This window comes from Rhinichthys klamathensis, unplaced genomic scaffold, assembly GCF_029890125.1.
Source record: "Rhinichthys klamathensis goyatoka isolate OS25496 unplaced genomic scaffold, OSU_Roscu_1.1 h1tg000092l_1, whole genome shotgun sequence".
Taxonomy (NCBI): Eukaryota; Metazoa; Chordata; class Actinopteri; order Cypriniformes; family Leuciscidae; genus Rhinichthys; species Rhinichthys klamathensis.
Genome location: NW_026606631.1, coordinates 1,118 through 24,584, shown reverse-complemented (window position 1 = coordinate 24,584; position 23,467 = coordinate 1,118). Strand labels below are relative to the sequence as shown.

Sequence of the window (23,467 nt, the reverse complement as noted above, 5' to 3'; positions counted from 1 at the left end):
TTATTGGTAAAGCAATCTTTAGTGGCAGAAGTTATAGGTCTAACGTATTTATAACACGGAGTCGGCTTTGCAGCCTTGGCTAAATGTAATTTACATGAGACTAGATAATGATCTGAGATGTCATCGCTCTGCTGCAGAATTTCAACGGCATCAATATCTATTCCATGTGATAGTATTAGATCTAGAGTATGATTACGACAATGAGTAGGTCCCGACACGTGTTGTCTAACTCCAATTGAGTTTACAATATCTTTAAATGCCAATCCCAATGCATCTTTTTCATTATCTATATGAATATTAAAATCACCAACAATTAGTACTTTATCTGCAGCCAATACTAATTCTGATAGAAAGTCAGCAAATGCTTTGATAAAATCTTTATGGTGCCCTGGTGCCCTGTATACAGTAGCCAGCAGAATTCTCAAATGTGATTTATCGTTTACACTATATATTTTTATATTAACCCTCAGACGGTCTTCGGTCATTTATGACCGGAAAATTTTCTGTTTTGAATTTCTAAAAACCACAGCTTCATCGGAATGTTATGAAACTTGGTGACTTTTATGGCATTAGGTATGTGAATACAAAAAAAAATTGAGGTCATGATCCGAGCATGCTAAGTGGTCGTAAAAAAAATAGTCACACTTGTGGTCTTCGGTCAAAAATGACCGACCCATAGGAAATGAATGGGAAATTTACAAAAACACAAAAATTCTCTGAAACAACTAGAATTCACAAGCATCTCCATTTAGAGCTATACAGGCATCTAGTGGTAAACCCATGCAATAACATGATTTATTTAAATTTATGTTTAATAAACATTTTTTTTTTCTGAAAGCCTAGTCTCTATTTTAACCGAAAATACTGCATAGAAGAAAAATAAATAAAAAATAAAAATAAAATAAAAAATTCATTATTTTCAATGGCAAAAAATTTACCATAAATATTAATAAGTTCAATCAAATTGTCTCAAAATACTAAATTAAAAAGAATAAATATTATAGAACAAAAATAAATTGCATTGGTTTTACTGGAATGGAGGAAGTTTCATTTTTAGGTGTCCGGTCACTTCTGACCGGGAAGGCCCAGGATGTGACTCCGAAACGAAGACCGTCTGAGGGTTAAGAACCAACACTTCAAAAGAAGTATATTTAAAACTAGATTTCTTAGTGGTTTTGAAAATATTACTATAAATTACAGCAACACCTCCCCCTTTGCCTTTCAGACGAGGCTCATGTTTATAACTGTAATCTTGTGGGGTTGACTCATTTAAAGTAATATAATCATTTGGTTTTAACCAGGTTTCTGTCAAACACAGCACATCTAGATTATAATCTGAAATCATATCATTAACTATGAGTGATTTTGGAGTAAGGGATCGAATATTCAGCAACCCAAGCTTTATCATTTGCTCATCTGTATTATATCTGTTTTTTATTTGTTGAACATCAATTAAATTTTTAACCTGACGTTTTTTGGATTTCCAAATTCGGGGAACAGACACAGTCTCTATATGATGATATCTAGGTGAAAGAGGCTCTATGTGATGGGATTTATCGGACCTTGGTGACGTGAGGCCGCTAGCAGACGGTCGGTTTAGCCAGTCTGTCTGCTTCCTGACTTGAGCCCCAGATTGTCATGTTTTAGCTCTAAGACTATGAGCCAAATTACTAGAGAGAAGAGCAGCACCATCCCAGGAGGGATGAATACCATCTCTTTTCAACAGGTCAGGCTTGCCCCAAAAACTTTTCCAATTGTCTATGAATTCTACATTATTTTGCGGACACCACTCAGACAGCCAGCGATTCAGTGAGGCCAATCTACTAACTATCTCATCACTCCTGCGAACAGGAAGTAGCACTAGTTTCTGTCTGACGTCCATATTCGCGTGTTGTGTTCTTCGTCTTCTTCGCTGGGTATTGGCGCGCGTGCTGTTTCGCGTTATTTCCGGTTCGTTTTATCGCGTGATTTTTCGTGACAAAACGTGGTTTGTAGACAAGATAGAATCGTTGGGTGACAGAGTTGTTGTCAACTCGTGTTGTGCGTTACCTTGTTGCGGATCAATAACATTGTTTCGTGTGGTGTGAACAGCTCAACAACTTGAACACTCCTGATTTCACAGAGAGCAAGTCATGTAGTGTGAACCGCACAGTTCAGCCCGACGTTTTAAAATCATGTAGTGTGAACTAGGCTTTAAAGACTTCAGACTTGACACGGACTCCAGCTTAAAGACTCCAGATTTGACTCAGACTCCAGTGATAAAGACTTCAGACTTGACTCAGACTCCAGTGATAAAGACTCCAGACTTGACTCCGACTCTAGGGATAAAGACTCCAGACTTAACTCAGACTCCAGTGATAAAGACTTCAGACTTGACTCAGACTCCAGTGATAAAGAATCCAGACTTGACTCAGACTCCAGTGGTAAAGACTGCAGACTTGACTCAGACTCCAGCTTAAAGACTTCAGACTTGACTCAGACTCCAGCTTAAAGACTTCAGACTTGACACGGACTCCAGCTTAAAGACTCCAGACTTGACTCAGACTCCAGTGATAAAGACTGCAGACTTGACTCAGACTCCAGTGATAAAGACTCCAGACTTGACTCAGACTCCAGTGATAAAGACTCCAGACTTAACTCAGACTCCAGTGATAAAGACTGCAGACTTGACTCAGACTCTAGTGATAAAGACTGCAGACTTGACTCAGACTCCAACCTAAAGACTTCAGACTTGACTCGGACTCCAGCTTAAAGACTTCAGACTTGACTCGGACCCCAGCTTAAAGACTTCAGACTTGACTCGGACTCCAGCTTAAAGACTTCAGACTTGACTCGGACCCCAGCTTAAAGACTTCAGACTTGACTCGGACTCCAGATGAAAAACTTGTGAACATATCTGCTATAGTTATACTAATAGAGATATTAAACACATTTTAAATCTTAATATTAAGAAGTGTGCATTGTGCAATAAAGAAGTACTTAAAATAAAGCGTCATTATATTGATATCAGTAAGTCTCAAGCGATATGTCAGTCAAAATGACCCAGGGCAGAGCTTGCTAGGGAGACCGCAGCTTCACTGCGTCTACCCACAACTCTCAAGAGGAAGGGGGCAGACCAAAGCAATGCTGTCCCACCATCTGAACACCTGGCCATAAGCTCTCAGGTGTAACCTAACCAAAGGAAGCATAGAATAATCCTCCTGTCCTTAGGGCTTGAAGAGGCCTCAGGAGAGAGCCATGCTCTACTCTACCTAAGAAAAACCCCAAAAGTGCTTTCTGGAAGCCTAGTGAGAGAATACTTGAGAATGGAGCACCTATAGCGGCATTCATATCCTCCTGCTCTCTATTACTGACCAGCCAAAAGTTGTTGCCCCTGACGACACCCCACCTCCATAATCCGGAGGGAGCCACGAAGAAAGAGGGGTGCCATGGCAATAACAACCACTTCTTTCCAAGAACTCCATTACCGAAAGACTTGCAAAGGAAATTCCACCTGTTAGCCTAGTGGCCCTGTCGGCTAGTGGTTAAACAGTCCTACGGTTCTAGTGAGGAAACGTAGATTCTACCTCTGCCAAAGTACTGGCAGAGAGTGGGTCGCAATGGGAATGATGTTCACCTTTATGCTCTGTCCTTCCATTGCTCCTCATGACCTACCAGGAAACCGTATTGACATAGCAGATGAGGGAGTGAGACCCCCGTGTCCATGCCCATTCTCCTCTCCTGTGTAGCCCATTCATATATGATTACATGGGTAAGCAAAATTAATGCAACCTCCATATCTATTTGAATCGGAGGGGCTGACATATAGGAAAGCTGGATGCTGTTAGTGGTCATAGAGAGTTTTTCAGAGTTGTTTTTCTTAGCCACTCTGTCCCCACTTCTGTAGGCATATTCTTTGGCATGATGAAGCTGTCTGAGTTTTGCTATGATCCATGGATTGTAATTATTGTATGTTAAATGAGTTCTGGTAAGAATGCACATATCCTCACAGAAACTGATATATGATGTTACAGAATCTGTGAGCTAATCCAGATATGTCAGCAGCTTTTAAAACACTCCAATCGGTACACTTTAAACAGGCTTGTAATGCCCACTCTGTTTAGTTGGTCCATCTCTTCACAGTCCTTACTACAGCTTTAGATGATTTAAGTTTCTGCCTGTAGGATGGTATAAGACGAATCAGACAGTTATTAGAGAGCCCCAAAGTTGCACGTGGAACAGAGTGATATGCATCATCATTGTGGTGTAACAGTGGTCAAGTATATTACTGTCTCTGGTAGGACACGTGATGTAACGAGCTGTCTGTATTTTGGCAGTTCAAGAGAGTTGCTTTATTAAAGTCCCCAGGAATGATTATAACAGAGCCAGAGTGTTGTTGCTGATCATCCAACTGATCATCCAACAAGGAATTAACAAGGAAAACTCCCGCACGGAATAGAAAGGCTTACAGTTGATTAAGAGCGCTTCTAGTTCGGCACAGCTCATCTTCTTCAACGCTGTTACATCTGTCCAGTGTCCACCACCTTTTTCTGATGTAGAAACATGTCCCACCGCCTCTTGATTTCCCCGCTGATTCTGCATCGCGATCAGCTCTGGACATCTCGAAGCCCAGCAGTTGTAATACGGTTTCCAGAATGCCTTTTTTTCAGACAGGTTTCCGTGGAACAGTGCAGTAGAGTTGGAAAATTCCTTATTTGTTCGGGACAGAAGAAAAAGTTTGTCTGTCTTTTGGGGTAGAACAAAAACACAGTTCTAAAGCTGTGCTGTGCACCAGGCAAGCATGGGAGTACACTGGTGCGCCGGCTTTCTTCCCGCGCTTTCGCGTCTTAGAGTGCTTTAGCAATGCCGCTCCAAATATACAAACAAATGGCTTACTGAAGACAAAGAAGCTGATGATGATGTTTTCTCTAGGTGCCCTTTTCTACCCTGTCCCATGACCTGACCAATCAAGACTGCCATGTATTCACACGTGCTTCAGACACTGGCTCACACGAAACGTTCCCATAGCGTCAACTCCATGACACAGCGCCACAGTCCCACTTCAAAAGGAAACTAGGTTAAACATTTTCAAGAAAGTAAAATGAGTTTTAAAATCGATAATTTAAATTGCTCCAAATTCATATATTATTGGTCATTTTATTTTGATGTGTTTAATTTGAATTGCAAATACTTGTAAATGTCAAGTCAGGTCATGTCATCTTCATTTATATAGCGCTTTGAACAATGGAGATTGTTTCAAAGCAGCTTTACAGAGATAAACATACAATTTACGGTAACAGAGATTGTTTTGGCTTTATAGCGATTTTTGAATAATGTTATTTTCAGCTAAAGTTAGTTTTGATTGATTCACTTCCAGCAAAATTATCATTTGTTATTACATTAGGGGCCACTAAGACGACACCGTTCTCTCTAAACAGACTTTAAACGCGAACCTGTGACCTGATGGCGTTCACATGCGCATTAAAAATTGATTCTATAGTTATATTCGTTTGAATATATGTGCGCAGGTTTGTAATTTCCCTACAAACCATGCCTAAACAAACTACTTGTCTTGCCTATACATTTGATAAAGAATTTTGTTTTATTTTATCACTTTGTTGTACACAAACCGGATTTTCAACAACGGTTTATCTGTAGAGTGGGAAAGAAATCCTCCATAGGGAGAGGATAGTTAACACTTCAGCACTGCATTGTCATCGGGTCCAGGCGAATCTCCTTCGTCAGATCTGGATACGGCCTGAATCCAGCAGGCTGCGGGAAAACCTAAAGTTAGCGTAGATGCCATTCTTCTTATGATGTAACGAGTACATCAGGATTTAAGGGAAGTGTTCCCAGTTCCGGCTGACCTAATCTATGCAGCCTAACATTGAATTATAGAAGAGATGTGTTTTTAGTCTAGCTTTGAACTGACAGAGTCTGTCTGCTTCCCAGACAATGGTAGGAAGACTGTTCCAAAGTTTTGGTGCTAAATAGGAAAAGGATCTATCGCCAGCAGTCGATTTTGATATTCTAGGTATTATCAACTGGTCGGAATTTTGAGATCGCAAGAGATGTGAAGGACTATAATGCGTTAAGAGCTCGCTCAAGTACTGCGGAGCTAAACCATTTAGTGCTTTGTAAGTAATCAACAATATTTTAAAATTTGTACGATGTTTAATAGGGAGCCAATGCAGTGTTGACAGAACCGGGCTAAATGCTAAATGGTTACTATCGTGGTGTATGTGTGTTTTTTAGATGCTGCTCCGACAGGGATCTGCAACAGATCTGCAAAGTCAAGGGACTGTTGCTGGTCTCATGGCAGCATGATTTATTTGAACTACAGGAATTTTGGTATTTATCAAAATATGAAATATTTTGTAAAAATATCAGAAATATCATGAATGGATCCAATTGCGGCAAATTTCTATCAGGATGTTCTGCCAACACTATACTAAGATTAAGGTTATGGTTTAGGGGGTAATATTTGTTGCAATGTTGTGCAGCCAATCAGCCCTGCGATTGAAATGCCTTTAGAATTGGCAGGGTTTGTTCTTAACTGGCTTAAGGATAAAAACATGCTTTTACGTCACATAAAACACCACATTATAAAGTTTGTGTGAGAATTTAATATTCAAAGCTTTATACCCTCCTCTCATGTTCTGATAAGTATCTGATATTTTCCTGTAGATGCTGAAGAAGATCAGAACAGAGGAACCACATGAGGAGAATACCACCACTGAGCTTGATGCTCTTCAACACACCGACTGGGTAAAAGACGTGCTTATTAGAACAGTAGTTGAAATGGTAGTTTAATTTACTCATATTTGTCTTTGTGATGTCCAGCAGTGTATGAGCTATGGTTCATGTAATAATGGAAACTGTGTGTGTTTGTCTTTTGTTCACTTAGACTCGGCTGTGGGTGCAGCTGATGAAGGAGTTGAGGCAGGGTGTGAAGCTCAAGAAGGTGGAGGAACAGCCGTTTAACCCTCTTCCCACGGAGTTCAGCCTCACGCCCTTTGAGATGCTCATGCAAGATATTCGTTCACGCAAATATAAACTTCGCAAAGTTGTAGTGAGTCCATTCTAACTATGCTTACTCATGCTGAGGGCAGTGAGGTTGCAGTAGTAAGCACATTTTAAGTGGTTTATCCCTGAATTAATCTTATCCTAACTCGGTAAGTCGACTATATTATGTGTGAGATTATGGCTTTGGAAAGACTTTTCAGCTGATGCAGCATGACAGTGATTAACCATTGTTTTTATATTTGATACTAACTATAATATCATGAATCGATGCCTCTTCTTTTGCAGGTAGATGGAAATATTCCCACGTGTGTTAAACGAAATGCTCATGAGCTGATTTTGGACTTTATCAGATCAAGACCCCCTCTTAAACCAGTTAGTCGCTGATAATATCTTGTATTATCAATACTTAATGTGCAATAACACCATGTCCTAACCAGACACAATACAAATACAATTTCTTACACTAACACTTTTTAGTTAACTTTACTTACCGGTACATTTCTTAACTTAATTGTAAAAATCTATAGCAATCTGTACTATTCACATACTATTTCATGATTACTCAGAAAACCCAAGTTCAGAGTTAATCCAAGAACCCAAGTTAATTGATTAGTTTGAGTGCCATTTTGTCAAGAAAAAAAAAATAAAAAATTTTATTTCCTGTACTTCTGCCAATATCTTTCTCTAGTTGCATTCACTCATTTCCCAAAGTCATCTTGAATATTGAATTGTCAATACAACTGAAAAACTGAGAGAACCACATAAGCTGACTTCATAAATTGATGTTGATTTTCCTAAAAATGTTTTTGTTTGTAGTGTTCCCTATGGTTGGGCACTTGGACCTTCATTTATATTATTGTAATTCTCCTCCTATTGATGCAGTGATGAAACAAGAAATCACAGTTATTTGGTTTATAGGTCAAGAGTATGGGTCACGAATTCCGTTTTCATGGTAACTGCGACTTATGTGATTGGTTGATCTCTCTTCATGATTATGGGTAGTGGTGTTTTTAACTCTGAATTTTTAAATGTTAATTTGGTCCCGTTTTATATATCATTTTATAGGTGTCTTTAACTACTATTTATATATTAAAAATGTGATTAAATTCAGGTACTTTAAATGTAAGTACAATGTAACAACATGTATGTACAAGTATGTAGTAATTTGCATCAAATGCTGTATTTTAATGTAGGCAGAGACATTTAAATATAAAAACAAAATTGAAAGCATTTTTGCTTTTAGTTACAACAAGACAAACTACTTGTAACTGAAAATGTATTACATTGTGCCAGGTTTGGACATGGTGTAAAACTTAACAAGTATTTTAAAAGTGCCTAGTTCTTTATTGTGAGATTAATTGTTTTTAGGAACTGTTGTGTTTGATTGTGAAAATGTCATCTTTCTCAAACATAGCAGTCTGCCTTTCCTTGAAATGGCGATTTATATTAATTATCATAGCCAGTATTGCGTTCACAGCTCTCTCTAAAGAAGAGAAAGAAAGTAAAGAGTGGTCAGAGAAAGAGAAAGAAAACCATCACCAATATGGACAGTTTTGTTTGAAGACTTTCCTGACATCCGCAGGTATCTGAGCGCTGTTTGCCTCCTGCCCCTCAGCGACCGCAGTCGCTCCACGATCGAGTCCTGGCTGAGATCAGACAGGATCACAAACTGAAACCTGTGGAGCCGCACAGTACGAAGAGATGTATGTTAATCTCGTATCACACCGGAACAATACAAGTTTTAGAAACAGCGTCCTTAACAATATCCTCCTTGACTTCTGTAGTTCTATTCAATTGTTTGTTACGTAGATCACTCACAGCAATGTTTTGTCACTCTTCAGCATTTGGCTCATTACCATGTCTGGCACACACCTGCCAATGTGACATCAAATCCACTTCCTGCATTGACCTGTCAGTCGCAGGAGCAGCGTACCGGCCACCGTCCCGCATACGTGTTCTGCTAAAAGCTCCAACACTGGCAGAAATGGAGGAGATGAATATATTTGAGGTAAGATATTTCAGTGCAGCCAGCATTTCTTTTATGATCTTGCTCTTTCCTTTGTGGCAGCAATGGTCATGGAGAAAATGTAGACTTTAAGGAAGAGTTGCATACTTTAACCAGCATAATTCACATGAGAATTTCAGAAGCCGGTTTGTTGGAAAACTCTGGTAGATCTCGCTGACTTAGTTTGTTTGATTTGTATTTTTAATTTAAATAATTGCGCCTCTATGTTTTTTATGAAGGATGAAGAATCTCCAGATGGTGTGGATATCAGGCGGGTGGAGAGCTCTCCTACACCTCTGAAGAGAGATCGCTCCTTCTCTGAACACGACCTGGATGAGCTCAGAGGGGAAATGATGTCATCCCGCTCAGAATCCCCTCAGCTCACAGGCGTTGGTTCCCTGAGAGGAGAGAGACCTCGATCACACACGCTGACGGGGGTCAGACCACCACACATCTATCAAGGTCAGACCTGGGTAAACATCTGTAAGACGGAAAAGTTGCTCAGCAAATTTAACGAATATATAATTATATTTTTCTGTCAAAAAAAGGGTGTCAACATTAAACTTGAACACATTTATTGTACATTTACACTAAATACAACTAATAATGCTTAAAAACACAGTATTTATTTTATTTAAGGACCCCCAGAGGTGAAAATCAAGTTTTTAATGTTGTTTATATGTCTATGTGGTGTTTTTAATATGCTTTAAAACAAATCATGTGCAAATTCATAACTCAACAGCATTGCTGAGTATTTTCTCCTTAAAACTGCAGTGAACCAAAGACAGTTTCAAGAAACGTGGTTTGAAATCGTTGGTATTTCTTACGTCACAAACTACCTTGTAACCAATCAGGTCAACGTAGTGGGTGAATTATGTATATGATGTATATTACAATGTTATGATGAACTATATGCCATTTTCCACTGACGTTCTAAGTAGTTCAAAGTGTTTCTAAGGATGTTGATTTTTAGAAGGCAGCTGTCCGGCTCTGAGCTGAGGAACATGGTTTTTGTAACATTAATGGTCATATTAATTACAGTAATGTGTCCGACGTTGTACAGAGCAATGCATAAAATGCATTACCATTCTGATAGGCTACATCGACTTGTAGACGACCCTGTATGAGTGAGGCGGGGCTCATTTGCATATTCACGGATCCACATATACTAAATAAAGCAAGGGTTTAGAGTTACATTCAAGTTATTTTAAGGTATTAAGTTATTTTAAACCTCTGGGTAGGAGAGGATCCCTCTTGTCCTTTGTGTTCATCACCTGCCACATTAAGGCACATTTTGACAGGATGTAAGGTGGCTCTTAGCCAAGGTCGGTTTACTTGGCGCCATGACCAAGTACTGCGATGTTTGGCTTTAGCATTGGAAGGCAAGCGTAACATGACCAATAAGTTGCCACCTGTTCTAGCAAAACATTACACACAGAAGACAACATTCCTCCGCCCAGGCGAGCAACCACCAAGAAAAGGTGTTAAAACCAATTCTCGCCCAGGTCAACTGGAAGCTGCTAGGGACTGGAAAATGCTGGCTGATCTCGATCAACGGCTTATTTTTCCACCTGAGATTGCCACCACTAACCTATGACCAGATATTGTTTTGTGGTCTGGATCAGCACGCATTATTCAACTAATAGAGTTAACAGTGCCATGGGAGGATGCGGTAGATGAGGCATATGAGAGGAAGAAACTGCGGTATGCTCATCTGGCCACTGAAGCAGAACAGCGAGGATGGAGAGTCCAGGTTTATCCAGTGGAAGTGGGTTGTCGAGGTTTTGTGGCACACTCTACAACCCGGTTCCTCAGAGACGTCGGATTCAGCGGCCAAGAGTTGCGTCGCACAGTAAAGAACTTATCTGAAGCAGCAGAAAGGAGCAGCAACTGGCTGTGGTTGAGACGGAAATATTCTGGCTGGCTGTGTACAGGCCGCCACGCTACGGTTTCGTAGAATTCTTGAAAAACTCGAAGAGTCTGTTGGTTTATTTGTATAGTTTGCATAGTAATTACAGTTATTACGTTCCTGTGTATATTGCGTGAATGAGGGTTGGTGTTTGGGCAGATATTGGGCCCTATCTTGCACCCGGCGCAAATGACTTTGTACACTGACGCATGTATCATTCCTATTTTGCACCCGCGCAAAGCGGACTTTTCCCTCCACAGACACACGTCGGTTAACTAAGGGTGCTTTCACACCTGGATCGATTGGAGACGTTGTTCCGAAACAAAGGGGCGTTTCCCTTTTGGCCCGGTTCGTTTGGTCATATGTGAACACAACAATCGCACTCTGAATCGGAACAAAACAACCGAGCCGAGACCGCCTAGAAGAGGTGGTCTCGGCTCGATTCCATACGAACCCTGGAGCGGTTCGTTTGTAGTGAGAAGACAACCGACCCACGAACCGGAACAAATCAATAGGCAAGGTGGTCTCGTACCTTTATGTACTGCTGTCGGAGTTTTTTCGCCTTTGCGCGGCACTGCTCGACGGACCGTTCATAACCCCTCTCTTTCATTTTATAGCTGATCTTCTTGTACACTTCGGTGTTCTTGTGTGTAGTGTCCAATATCCGGGAGATGTGTTCTTCCGACCAAATATCTATGAGGCATTTCACCTCTTCGTAGCACCAAGTCAACCCGCGATTCATTTTGTGTTAGGCTACTGGCTACTGTTGTCATGGCGATGTCCCACAATGGAATGCGCGAGCGCGACCTGAACGCATGAGGTAGTGACGAAAAGGCGTAAGGAAAGCCCTGGAAGGGTGCGCGATTTGGACCGCTTTACAACAGTGTGGTGTGAACAGAGTGACGGATTAAATTGATTCGGAACAAAGTATTCTGTTTCGGATCTGTTCCGGAACAAAACAAATCGATCCAGGTGTGAAAGCACCCTAAGAAATACACTTGCGCTCCCCGGGGCGGTTCAGCGCAAAGAGGAGGCGTGTTCCGGCGCAAACTTTCCCTCATGCTATTTTGCTGTTCTATAAAACAATTGCGCCACTGACCAGAAAAAAACTAGTCTAAAGTCAGTGGCGCGTTGCGCGTTGTTCATAATGCTATTTTAAGCGCGCATGCTTGGCCATAATGTAGCGGGTGCACAACACGCATACACTTTGATTCTCTCATCAACACAGATGCAGCAGTTTTTATTTTTGCAAATCATGAATTATAACAAGGAAAAATATTAACACATGAGGGAAATCATTGTGGTGTCCATGAAGATGTAAAAAAAATGTAGTTTTTTTCCTCCCACGCCTGTTTAACCGACGCTGATTTGGGTGGGTTTCTCCCATCCCCATACAACGTCACTTCTCTGTCCTGACAAGAACGTCGGTCTCCTCGGCTGTGAACCGCTCCTGGCGCACGCCTGGTAAATCCGCCGTTATAATAGCAATCCGCCATGCAACATGCGCACCTGCTCTTAAAGGGTATGTTGGATGACGCTCTGATTGGTTTATTTCACGTTACGCCCAAACCACACCTATGAATAGGTTACTTCAGACCAACCCCTACTTCAGACCAACCCCTTTTAGATTTGCTCCAGGCGCAAGAGGCATTTATCCCGCCGGGAAAATAGCAACAGCGCCGGGATCCGCCCACAAAGTTACTTGCGCTTTGCTCTTTGACACTTGCGTTTCAGATCGTTAAAATAGGGCTCATTGTGTTTTGCGGTAGGTAGTATGCCATACGGAACCGTTGCCACTGAACGCTTTAACGACGACAGTGGGGCTCGACAGCCAGGTTCAAACGGGTTGGTGCGTATGGTTGGGTTGTGGAGAGATTGTGAGATTGCGGTTAGGTCACACGTGAACTACGAGGAAGGAGCAACCTCAGCAGCAGGAGGGATGTAAAGGTCAGTAAGCTGGGCTGAGTTGAGTGGGGGACGGAGGGGGGTGACTCTGGGACGCCGGAGTCACTATCGAGCCCTCTTGAGGTGTCGTGGGCTAGTCGACGAAACACTGAGGACGGAAGGTGCCCACTTGAAGACCCTAGAGATGTCCCCTACTCGGCTCAATCCAGACGGTTGTCGTGCTGGTCCACTGGGGAGACCACACTGTAGTTGCAGCCGTTGTGTGTACTGACACGCCAAGAATACTGCAGCCGTTAACGCCGGACAGAAGGAGATTCACATCACCATATGGAAGGAAGCGTAAATGGATGGAGAAGCATAGGTTACTATACGTCTTAGTTTGTGCTTATCTTGGCGAAAGTCGAGTACAAATCAGCATGAAGTTTTAACATCTACTCTCGTGTAATGGAAATCATAAGGCATGATTAAAAAAAATCACAGGAAAAAAAGTTTAAATATGCTATTTTGATGATCAAAGATGAGTTTTAAGGGATAAAATGATTGACTTCAGGGGGACTTTAACTTAATAACAATACATTTACCATAAATTATATAAGTGACAGTATGTTTCAAATAAGTAACTAGATAAGAACGTTTGGGGTGTGAGTGTGTGCAGTTTACGTTTGTGGTAAGGTTCAGAGTGGGGCAAGGAAGAAGACGGGGGTCGGCTTACTAGGACTCATAAAAACTTTTATTTTTTCTTCTAGCACTCTTCAAAACATAAAGTAAAATATAGGTGCTGAGTGCAGCCACATCAAATTAAATCAATAATGTTTTCAGTGTTCGTCGGTTTAACTCGGCAGTTACTCTCTGCTCCAGCCATGCTTGCGAGTCTTAGGCCCTGTTTACACGAAAACGATTCCGGGTGAAAACGTAATAATATTTTATCGGATGTGCCTTTCGTTTACACGGCGACGGCGTTTTTGGGCCTTAAAAACGCAAAAAAGTGAAACCACCCTCCAAAGTGGAAATCTTAAAAACGCTCCACCGTCGCGTTTCCGTCTAAACGGGTCAAAACGCAAATCTGCTCATGGCTGCTCTCGTCGCGTACGCATTTACGTCACAGGCATGCGCCAGTACAGGAAAATAACAACCAACATGTCGGATTATTTCCATACGTCGGACCTTCAAGTTGCCCTAGCAGCTCTGATAAACGTCCAAGAGTCTTTTCAATTTCGCGCTACTAGGGAGAGAAGTAGAAGGAAGGTTGTACGCAGGCGCACGGACTTGTTGTTGTTGTGTGGCAGTGCTTCACATTGCCACCTAGCCGCCTGGAGTGCATACTACATCGCATTTCTAACACTTTTGCGTCTCCATATGCACGCAGATTTCCCCCCCATAACGCTCGTCTAAACGCAGAATAAAAAGTGAAAACGAAACGCCACTTTTGCGTTTTCTCTTCAGATCGTTTCCGTGTAAACATGGCCCTAGTTTGTCTCTCTCCCGTTCCTCATTTCCTGTTGATGATCAAATGATAAACACCTGTCTCTTGTTTCAGTAATTGGGGTGGAGAGACAGGTGTTTATCATTTGATCTTGGCCTACTTACCTACATAGCAGACCTAGGTAAACCCCCTTGCCACATCCGCCCCACTCAGGTCGGGAGCCATTCGGCCTGCAAGAGAACCATCTAAAGAAATAGCGTGCACACATAAATGTTCAGGAGCTGGTTTTCAACCTCTGCCCCGTGAGGGTAACACTTTACAATATGGGTGCACTAATATGCATTAATTCATGCCTAACTGATGCACAGATAATCATGTGTTAAAGTATGACTCATAAAGAACATGAACCAAATCATTAATGATTACTGCATCAGCAACTAATAAAGATTCTATATGATTAATAGATTAAGTAACATATGAATTTATATTAGTTAAATGTGTCATAATGTATTAATTCCTTAATAACATATTGTATTAACTAATAGTGTAAATGAATGTGTTAATTACCACAATTAGTCAAAGCTATGTACTTCAACTTCCAGTTGTCTGCTTTAATTAATCATTAACTAATGATTTGCAAATGTATCATTCTGTTATGACTTTACCTGTTACGGCACATGACTAATTGTTAAGTAATATGTCATTTATGAGTTTTGACAGTTGCACATGCAGTGAATGTAATGCCAGAGAATGTGTGTGAAGGATGAGGAAGTTGGGCTGCACACAAATATCAGCACACCAGAATCTGAACTACTGACAGCTGTTATACTTTGTTTAAATTGGACGCGAGTATTATCATGTCATGCCACTACAACTATCTAAACTGGACATGACAGACCATTGCAAGTCTATTTGTCCTTCATACCAGAAATAGCACAAGAGCTTGGAGTATGTCAGAAATAGAGCGTGGCATCAGTTTACTGTCTGGGTTTTGTTGTGTTGTGTAGAGTCGTGCCGCATCCAGCGTAGCATCACTATCTAGTGTTATGAAATAGCAGTGGCCGGCCGCATGTTCTCAGTGTTCCCCCTTTGAATCCTAGACCTCAAGCTTAACCTGACATATTCCAGTGCCATGAACAACAAGGTACTGGTACTGTTTGTAGATGGTTGGAAATTGAAATCCATGGCTTAGTGTGGATGTCAAAACCATAATAGCATATTACTTACCAATTAGTTAAAAGTCATGTGCCTCAATAAGTTGAGTCATAACATAATGACACCTGCAAATCATTAGCTAATGATTAATTAATGGAGACAATTCGAAGTTGAAATACATGGTTAATTGTGGTAATTAACATTAATGTAAACTATTAATACAATTGTTACATGTGTGTCCTGTGTTTCCCCCGTTCTTTGTGTATTTGGTTCAGTCCTGTTTCCATTTTCCCGCTCCTCGTTACTGTTTAGTTAATTCACCTGTTTACCTGTCATTGTCAGTTCATTTGCCCCAGCTGTGCCTTGTTTCCCCAATCTGTTCTATGTGTATTTAAACCCTGTGTTCTCCCTCACTCCTGGTTGGTTATTGTTTGTGTTACCTTGGTGTGTTTATCCTCTGCCCGTCTGCCTGCCTATACCTGTTTCTTGAGTTGTTTAATAGTAAAGTTTATTGAATTGGAAATCTGGACTCTTGTCTTCATCTACCTTCATCACACCCATAACAACAATATGTTATTAAAGAGGCTATATGATTTTTCTGAAATTTAAACTCGCGACTGACACCTGTGGCCAAAAAACAGAACTGCTCTTCCTTTCTGCTCACTCTCGCAGCGCGCGCTCGTACGTGCACACTTCACTAACAGCATTTACAAGTGAACTGAAAACAACACAGTGCTATTTCAATGAACAGTTTTATCACGTGTTACCTTTTCAGAAGAAAAAAAGCCATTTCTGGGTCATTTCGTATTCCCAACACAGATCTGAGATCCCTCCAAGGCTCAAATGCGAAGCCAACGTTCACTCTAGTTCTTGCTCGGCGCCGGTCGCTCTCAATCTTCGATCTTTTTCGGCCACTTGTCAGGGGTTTAACTTTTTTAGTCTTCTGTGGAGTTACTGTTGGTGTCCGAGTTGTCCTGGGTCTCTCCTGTGTATTCGCAAAATCCATTGCACTGCTTGCGAGTGTAGGCTACTTGCTGACTAGCGGTGGTGGCAGAGTGATCTGAAACGTTTAACATGAATACTTGCCATCTCATATTCTGTATAATTGGATGTTTTTAAATAAACACTGACCAAAATATACAAGTTTTAGGGCTGGATGATATGATGATATAACATTGATATTTAAGTGATCACATGGATTTAGACCTACCTATATTGTGTATATATATAAAGCGTTCACAGGCAAATTTGCTGTATGTATTTCCACTGCGTCGAAATCAGGGTCATATAAATGTCATGAAACACGATTTCTGGCTGAAATGGGGACAAAATGAGGTCCCGTCCTATATTCTTTCTCGCTTGAGAAGCCTCTCGACTCGGATAGTCACAATAGGGAAGAAACAACAATCACAAATGTTTCATGCTGCATTTAAAACTGGATAGGAGAATTTTAACATTCAAATATTTTAACATTCAAATATTGACACACATCAGGTTTAAAAAAACGTTTGTTAACACAAACTTTGATGTTGACGAGAAGGCCTGGCCATAAAGTTATTTTCACATTATATTGGCTTGACGTTCAAAGGTTTTAAGTAGTTTTAAAAGCGTGAATTTAAAAGCCATGTAGCTGTCATTTATGTTCAGTTAGTTTGCTGTCATGACGGCTAGTTTGTTTTTATTCATCACATGTGTTTCGTTGTCTGCGTTTGCCGCCACTGATCTGTTACCATGGACACTAACACTAATCATCACAGCTGTTCGTCTTTTAGTTAATCAGTGTATTTAAGTTCCTACCTTTGTTCTGTTCATTGTCCAGTATTGTTCGTGTTTACACGCTGTCTCGCATGTTGGCTGTCTATCCTTACTTAAATAAACCTTGTATTATATTGTCATCATCTTCATCTTCCATTGGATTGAGCGTTACAGAATACCGGACCAATTAAATTGGGATTACTCCATGAAATTCGCTGCAGTGGCTCAGAAGAGCTACAAATTTTGTATCTTTTCAGAGGAGTTTTGCAGTCTCGCTATCCCCTGCCCTTTTGATGACGAGACTCTGAAGTCACTGTTCTGGATCGGGGCAAATTACCATCACCCCGTTGACACTTCTGTACTGAACTGGCAAGAAGCCATCATCAGGTGTCTGGAGAGCGTCCATCCTGGATCCAGGACACAGCCAGACCCAGAGCCCGAATCACCACCTTCTACTGAGGAAGATTCGTGTGAGCCCCCCGCAGACGGAGAGCTACCGCCTGCCGCGACGCATCAGCCAGAGCCCGAAGAGAAGAGGACAGCGCTGACCCTTGCCCCGGAAGTGGAGCTCCACAGGGAGTCTAACCAGGGGGGTGTGAGCCCGCGACATCAGCAGACGAGGAAGTAGTGACAGCGTAAAATGATAGACTGGCTGATAGACTTCAATCAGGATGAATTGACCCCCACCCTATCCCCCCCTTCATCGCTTTTTCTGGATAGCACTAAGGACTGAATGAACTATGATCTCTTCACTTTATCGATCTGCATGGAGTGTGTTATCCTTACCGTGGTTCTGTCAAGTTTTGTGGCACCGCGAATCTCAGCCAGTCCTCCAGCCCCGCCGCTGCCGGAGGTCTACAGCCCTGTGCCGTCTCCGGGTAGTCCCTGTGACGCCGAGCCGCAGGTTGTGCATCCCCCTGCAGCGCCAGTGCGAGAGTATCCAGTGGCTCTGCCTCCGGCCTCTGATCTCTTCGCTCCATCTCGGCCTTCACTGTGGCTCATCCCACCTTCGGCTCCACCAGAAACCCTCGTCCTGCTGGTTCCCCCATGGTCAGTCGCCACTCTACTTCCACCACGGACTTACAGGCCATCCGCTGCGCTCCGTCCCTCCACCCCGACGGCTGCAGTGGGTTCCTCCTTCCCCTCGACATCGCCTCTGTCCTCCGTCACACCGGCTCCACCTCAGCCCCTCGTGTGCTCTGGCTCTGCTTTCAAAGTTCGTTGCTGCGGAATCACCTTGGTCTCCAGTGCCAGCGATGTCGCTCGTTTCCATCAGCTCTCCGTCTGTGCCTGTGGATCCATCGGCCTTGTCTCCGTTCGGCCGTCCCCCAGTTGTCGTCAGCCTCTGCACCACTGTGGCTCCTCCCTCCCTCTGTGGGTTGTCGGCACTGGCAAGCTCTGGGCTTGTTCTAGCGGATCTCAACATTTCCGCCAGGGGATCGTCGTCATCACTTCACTCCTCTGTCATCTACTGTCACCATCCCTTCACCAGCTCCTCGTCCACCTCCTAAACCCCACCCATCCCTCCCTCTGCCATCTTTTTGTTATGGCGTGCCTTGCTGGAGGGGGGGGGGGGGGGGTGTTTCTTTGTCTGTGTTTGCCGCCACTGATCTGTTACCATGGACACAAACACTTATCATCACAGCTGTTCGTCTTTTAGTTGGTCATCACCGTGCATTTAAGTTCCTACCTTTATGATGTTTCACTAAACAAAGTACAGGAGGAGCACGTTCAAATAATCAATCCAATTAACTTGTCATCAACAATCATCTTATGAACTCGTGAAGTTCTGTTCATTGTCCAGTATTGTTGTAAACACGCTGTTTTGTATGTTGGCTGTTACTGAAATAAACCTTGTATTATATTCTCATCATCTTCATCTTCCTTTGGATTGAGCGTTACAGTTGCCTCCAATAGATGTTTAAAGGGTTAGTTCACCCAAAAATGAGAATTCTGTCATTAATTACTCACCCTCATGTTATTTCAAACCCGTAAGACCTTCGTTCATCTTCGGAACACAAATTAAGATATTTTTGATGAAATCCGATGGCTCAGGGGCACGCATTCGCGAGAACACCACTTTTTGTACTTTTTGCCGTACAAAAAGTATTCTCTTCATAAAATTAAGGTTGAACCACTGTAGTCACATGGACTGTTTTAACGATGTCTTTGCTAACTTTCTGGGCCTTCAAAGTGTTAATTAAATAGCTGTCAATGGAGCCCCCCTGAGCCATCGGATTTCATCAAAAATATCTTCATTTGTGCTCCGAGGATGAACGAAGGTCTTACGGATTTGGAACGACATGAGGGTGAGTAATTAATGACAGATTTTTCATTTTTGGCTGATGTATCCCTTTAAGCAAGAATATTTTAGCATGTTTGAGCAGATTTTGCAGATAGACGATATACTGTATATATAAAGATGCCTGACTGTCTTTCTCTCTTCTCCACTTTTTTCTTTTTCTTTTTTCTCCAGCCTCATTTCCTGTGTTGGACAGGATGCCCCAGTCCACCTGTCACTCCTTTAGCTCAGATGACGGAGGTGAAGGAAGTGCTGCAGAGTCTCACGGGCTCTCGAGACGTCAGTGGATGGTCAGTGCTATTGGTATTTTGCCCCAGTTCTTAAAGCAATTAAGTGGGCAGCATCTGTAACATGCTGTCGATTACCACAGACAATTATTTCCCTTTTGTTTCTTTAAACGAACATATTTAACAAAATTTCCCCTACAGTGATCTATTGTAAGTGGACTACATTATTGTAAAGTTGTTACAGACTGAAGGACCTGAGTCTTCTTCTTCATCTCCTCCCACACAGGAGGAATTCTGTCATCCAGTCGACAGTCTGGCCTTAACAGTGGATGAGGTCATTAACGTGCGCCGGATACTTGTCAAGGCTGAGATGGAGAAATACATGCAGAACAAAGAGCTTTTTAATAATCTGAAGAAGGGCAAGGTGTGAATGTCTGTATGATTCATGGATAATTTGAGTAACATCAGTCCAACAGCCCAATGAAAACTGTGTTTGTCTTTGTTTTGTTCATCTTGTTTCTTAGATATGTTGCTGTTGTCGAGTAAAGTTTCCACTGTTTTCATGGCCGTCCAGGTGTCTCCTGTGTAAAAGGTCTCAGTTTATTTTCATAAATATTTAAATAGATATTATATATCATAGATAATAACTGGAACAAGGAATATTAACATGGTCTGATTCACTGTTTTGAACATTCAGTTGTGATTCTTTCTCTTTTAGGTCTGTCTGCAACTGTTGTAGTGCAAAGGTACTAACTATTTATTTCACATAAACCTCATTTAGCTCTATAGTAGCACATGTGTCAAACTCCACTGCTCTAGGGCTGCTGTCCTGCAGACGGTAACTCCAGCCAGCTTTAAAACACCTGCCTGGACGTTTCATCTCAAAGGCCTTGATTAGCTGGTTCAGGTGTTTATGGGCTGGAGCTGAACTCTGCAGGACAGTAGGTGAATCCCAAACAGCATTTGTGCACCCTTCAAGGGCACTTCGGGAAGGGCCGCCATTTATAGGGGCGTTCCAAAAGAAAGTGAACAACCGAATCCCTTCACGAAGGGACCTTCCACAAGTCCGTTAGCGGAGGGAACATGAGATGGTCACTTCAAGGAAGTAATTTAATCGTTTATGGTCATGTGACCCAAGGTGACCTTGTGATTCATTTTAAATCTAGTTGGAGTTAACATATAAACAGAATAATTCAATTTGTTTTGTTTTGTTTCATTTACGTCTAGAAGGTCCAACACATTGAAAGTTTCTGGGATACTGATAACTACACTAAACAAAATTATAAACGCAACACTTTTGTTTTTGCCCCCATTTTTCATGAGCTGAACTCAAAGATATAAGACTTTTTCTATGAACACAAAAGGCCTATTTCTCTTAAATATTGTTCACAAATCTGTCTAAATCTGTGTTAGTGAGCACTTCTCCTTGGCTGAGATAATCCATCCAACTCACAGGTGTGGCATACGTTCAGTGTAGGATTAACAGCCAATTCCTGTGTTTTCAATTGAAGCACTGTGTTATACTACCGGTCACAATTGTGACCGTTAACAAATGTACACGTCTTACGAGCAAAACATATATGCAGGAGTATAATTCTCAAAATATATCAGTTGTAGACCCTTTAAAGAATATATGTACAAAATATGATAGTTCTATCTGTTAAGTACATACTATTTTTTGTAGTGGTCTGAGGAAGACATCTTCTTCTAGATGTGCAAGCAGGAAGTAAACTGATCTGGTCATGTGACCTTTCACACTAGTCACATGACATTAATAGATTTTAATCAAGACAACCTATTTTATCATTTAAAAGTTGAATTTCTTGCCCAAAGTCAATAACAACATTTTTAGAGCTTCCAGAAATAATAAAGAAAATGTGGTCACAATTGTGACCGATGGGATTAAACGGGTTTTAACAGCAAAACTAAGATATTCCTGTTGTCGCTGCCTTGTGTTGTCATGGCAACGCTCCATGTGAAGCTAATGAGGAAATGATGTGGTCTTTAGTTGCTCCGTTCGCCAAGTGCTTTCCAAAATACATCGACACGCAAGTGCCCTGCTGTCTCCAAAGTCCCTCTTCTGCACAAAGGCTCTGCACTTCGCAGTGCGTAGGCCACAGGGATGCCCACTTCCCACTGGAATTTTCCCAGTGGCCCTCCGGGAACTGAGTTTGACACCCCAATATGTTTCAATGTTTAGAGTCATCCACGTAACAAAGATGTTACTTTACAACCTTGGCTATCCGCATATCATAAGTAGTTCTCGCCAAATGATCCTTGGTTCCCTTAGTCCAACTGTTTTTTCTTCAGCAAACAGGTTTGACATTGGACGCTGTATAAAAGTTGAGAAAAAAAAAGTTCTTATGTAGTTCATGGTCATAAATTAATGTAAATGCTGATAAGATCAATAGTATGCTAAACTAATAGCATGACAGTGCATTTTCCGGTGGACGACAGTGAGGAAACCTGTTAACTGGCCTAAAAATTCCAGAAACAGTACAATCTTTACTGGCCTGAAATCATATTTTTATATTTATGGTTTTTTTTTTAGTTATCTATATCTATTTATTTAACATTTTCTGTACCCAGTGAAGCTAGGTTATCAAACTCCATGAGTGATTTTGCTTTAATTTGTCCTTTTAACAGATGAAGATTCCCTACAAAAAGATGGCACACATTCCAGTGTACACTGTGGGATTTCACAGCAGTGCGAGGAGTCACAAGAGTGATGTCTATAAGTGAGTAAATATATACTATGTCTAAGTTAAAGGATTACAGCCACATTCCACACTGGGAACAGTCTGTGCTCACATCCTAAAAGAAATGTTAACTGCTTGTTTGTTATTCGCCCCACAGTTTAAAACACAAAATAGGCCTATAGGCTACTTCCATATATTACTGTAGTCAGGGCTTGTCCAGTAAGCAGTTGATGTGGGTTAAAATCAGTTTAACAATCAAAACATATCAGCCTGTAGTCGCTGGTGATTACCAGTGTTTTACAAGTCAAATTGACACAACTTTGCATAAGTAGGAGACTTTACTTATGTCGATAGCATTCTGACTCAACCTTCTCATTACACTCACTAATTAGTGCTCTGAAAAAAAAAAAAGGATTTTTCGAAGTTGTAAATAAAACAAAGATTATTGTGGTTTCAGAAAATACAGTTTCAGACTTTCTACTTCAAAGTTTCATGTTTAATTGAATGTGTTACTTAGCCTGGTTAAAACCAGACCATTCTCAGTTGTAACTGAGTTATGGTCTGGCAAAGCGTCATAGACAAATCATTTCCAGAGGGGCGTCACCAACGGACGTCGCGGATAGACCTAAAACCAATCAGAGCGATGAAGGAGATGATGTATGCAGAGCGGCGGAGACACAAAGTGTTGTTCTTTGCTCGGTTTTTAACAGAAAGGAAACGTTCAAATCGCTTAAAACAGACGTGATAGCTGATTCGAACGAGTGATGTTAGACGGCGGCATCCATCTTTGTAATGTAGGCTACAAAATCTGCTTCAAAATCCCAGCGCTGTCGTCATCGTGTAAAGCCCGCCCCAACGTTTCTGATTGGTGCCTCGATTTTGACGGATTGGAAATGGGCTTGAATGAGCTCTTTGCCAGACTAACTTTCAGAGCAAATCTAAATTTGCCAGAAGTAGTCTGGGTTTTCCCAGGCTATGTGTTACTCGCAGTTTCTTTGTAATTGTTACATTTCCTAGCAATTTCTGAGTGAAAATTGTTTCTACTACACCATTTGTTTTTCAGTGTGGTGTTCAGCATGATT

General features: G+C 41.5%; 1 protein-coding gene across 2 annotated transcripts in view; it reads left to right on the top strand.

Annotated features, from left to right (window-relative positions):
- Positions 1 to 22,638, top strand: part of spire2 (spire-type actin nucleation factor 2) — a 101,156-nt gene extending 78,518 nt beyond the window's left edge. Inside the window, exons 4-14 of one of the 2 annotated variants that reach the window (XM_056252065.1) lie at positions 6,667 to 6,747; positions 6,887 to 7,051; positions 7,291 to 7,377; positions 8,588 to 8,708; positions 8,847 to 9,013; positions 9,250 to 9,472; positions 19,634 to 19,749; positions 19,973 to 20,110; positions 20,211 to 20,278; positions 20,405 to 20,432; positions 22,333 to 22,638. In XM_056252065.1, the coding sequence (XP_056108040.1) occupies positions 6,667 to 6,747; positions 6,887 to 7,051; positions 7,291 to 7,377; positions 8,588 to 8,708; positions 8,847 to 9,013; positions 9,250 to 9,472; positions 19,634 to 19,749; positions 19,973 to 20,110; positions 20,211 to 20,278; positions 20,405 to 20,432; positions 22,333 to 22,428 (1,290 nt within the window). In that variant the 3' untranslated portion in view covers positions 22,429 to 22,638. Of the gene's footprint in view, positions 1 to 6,666; positions 6,748 to 6,886; positions 7,052 to 7,290; positions 7,378 to 8,587; positions 8,709 to 8,846; positions 9,014 to 9,249; positions 9,473 to 19,633; positions 19,750 to 19,972; positions 20,117 to 20,210; positions 20,279 to 20,404; positions 20,433 to 22,332 lie in introns of those variants that run through there. The other variant, XM_056252066.1, reaches the window with a different exon arrangement.
- The last annotated feature ends 829 nt before the right edge of the window (positions 22,639 to 23,467 follow it).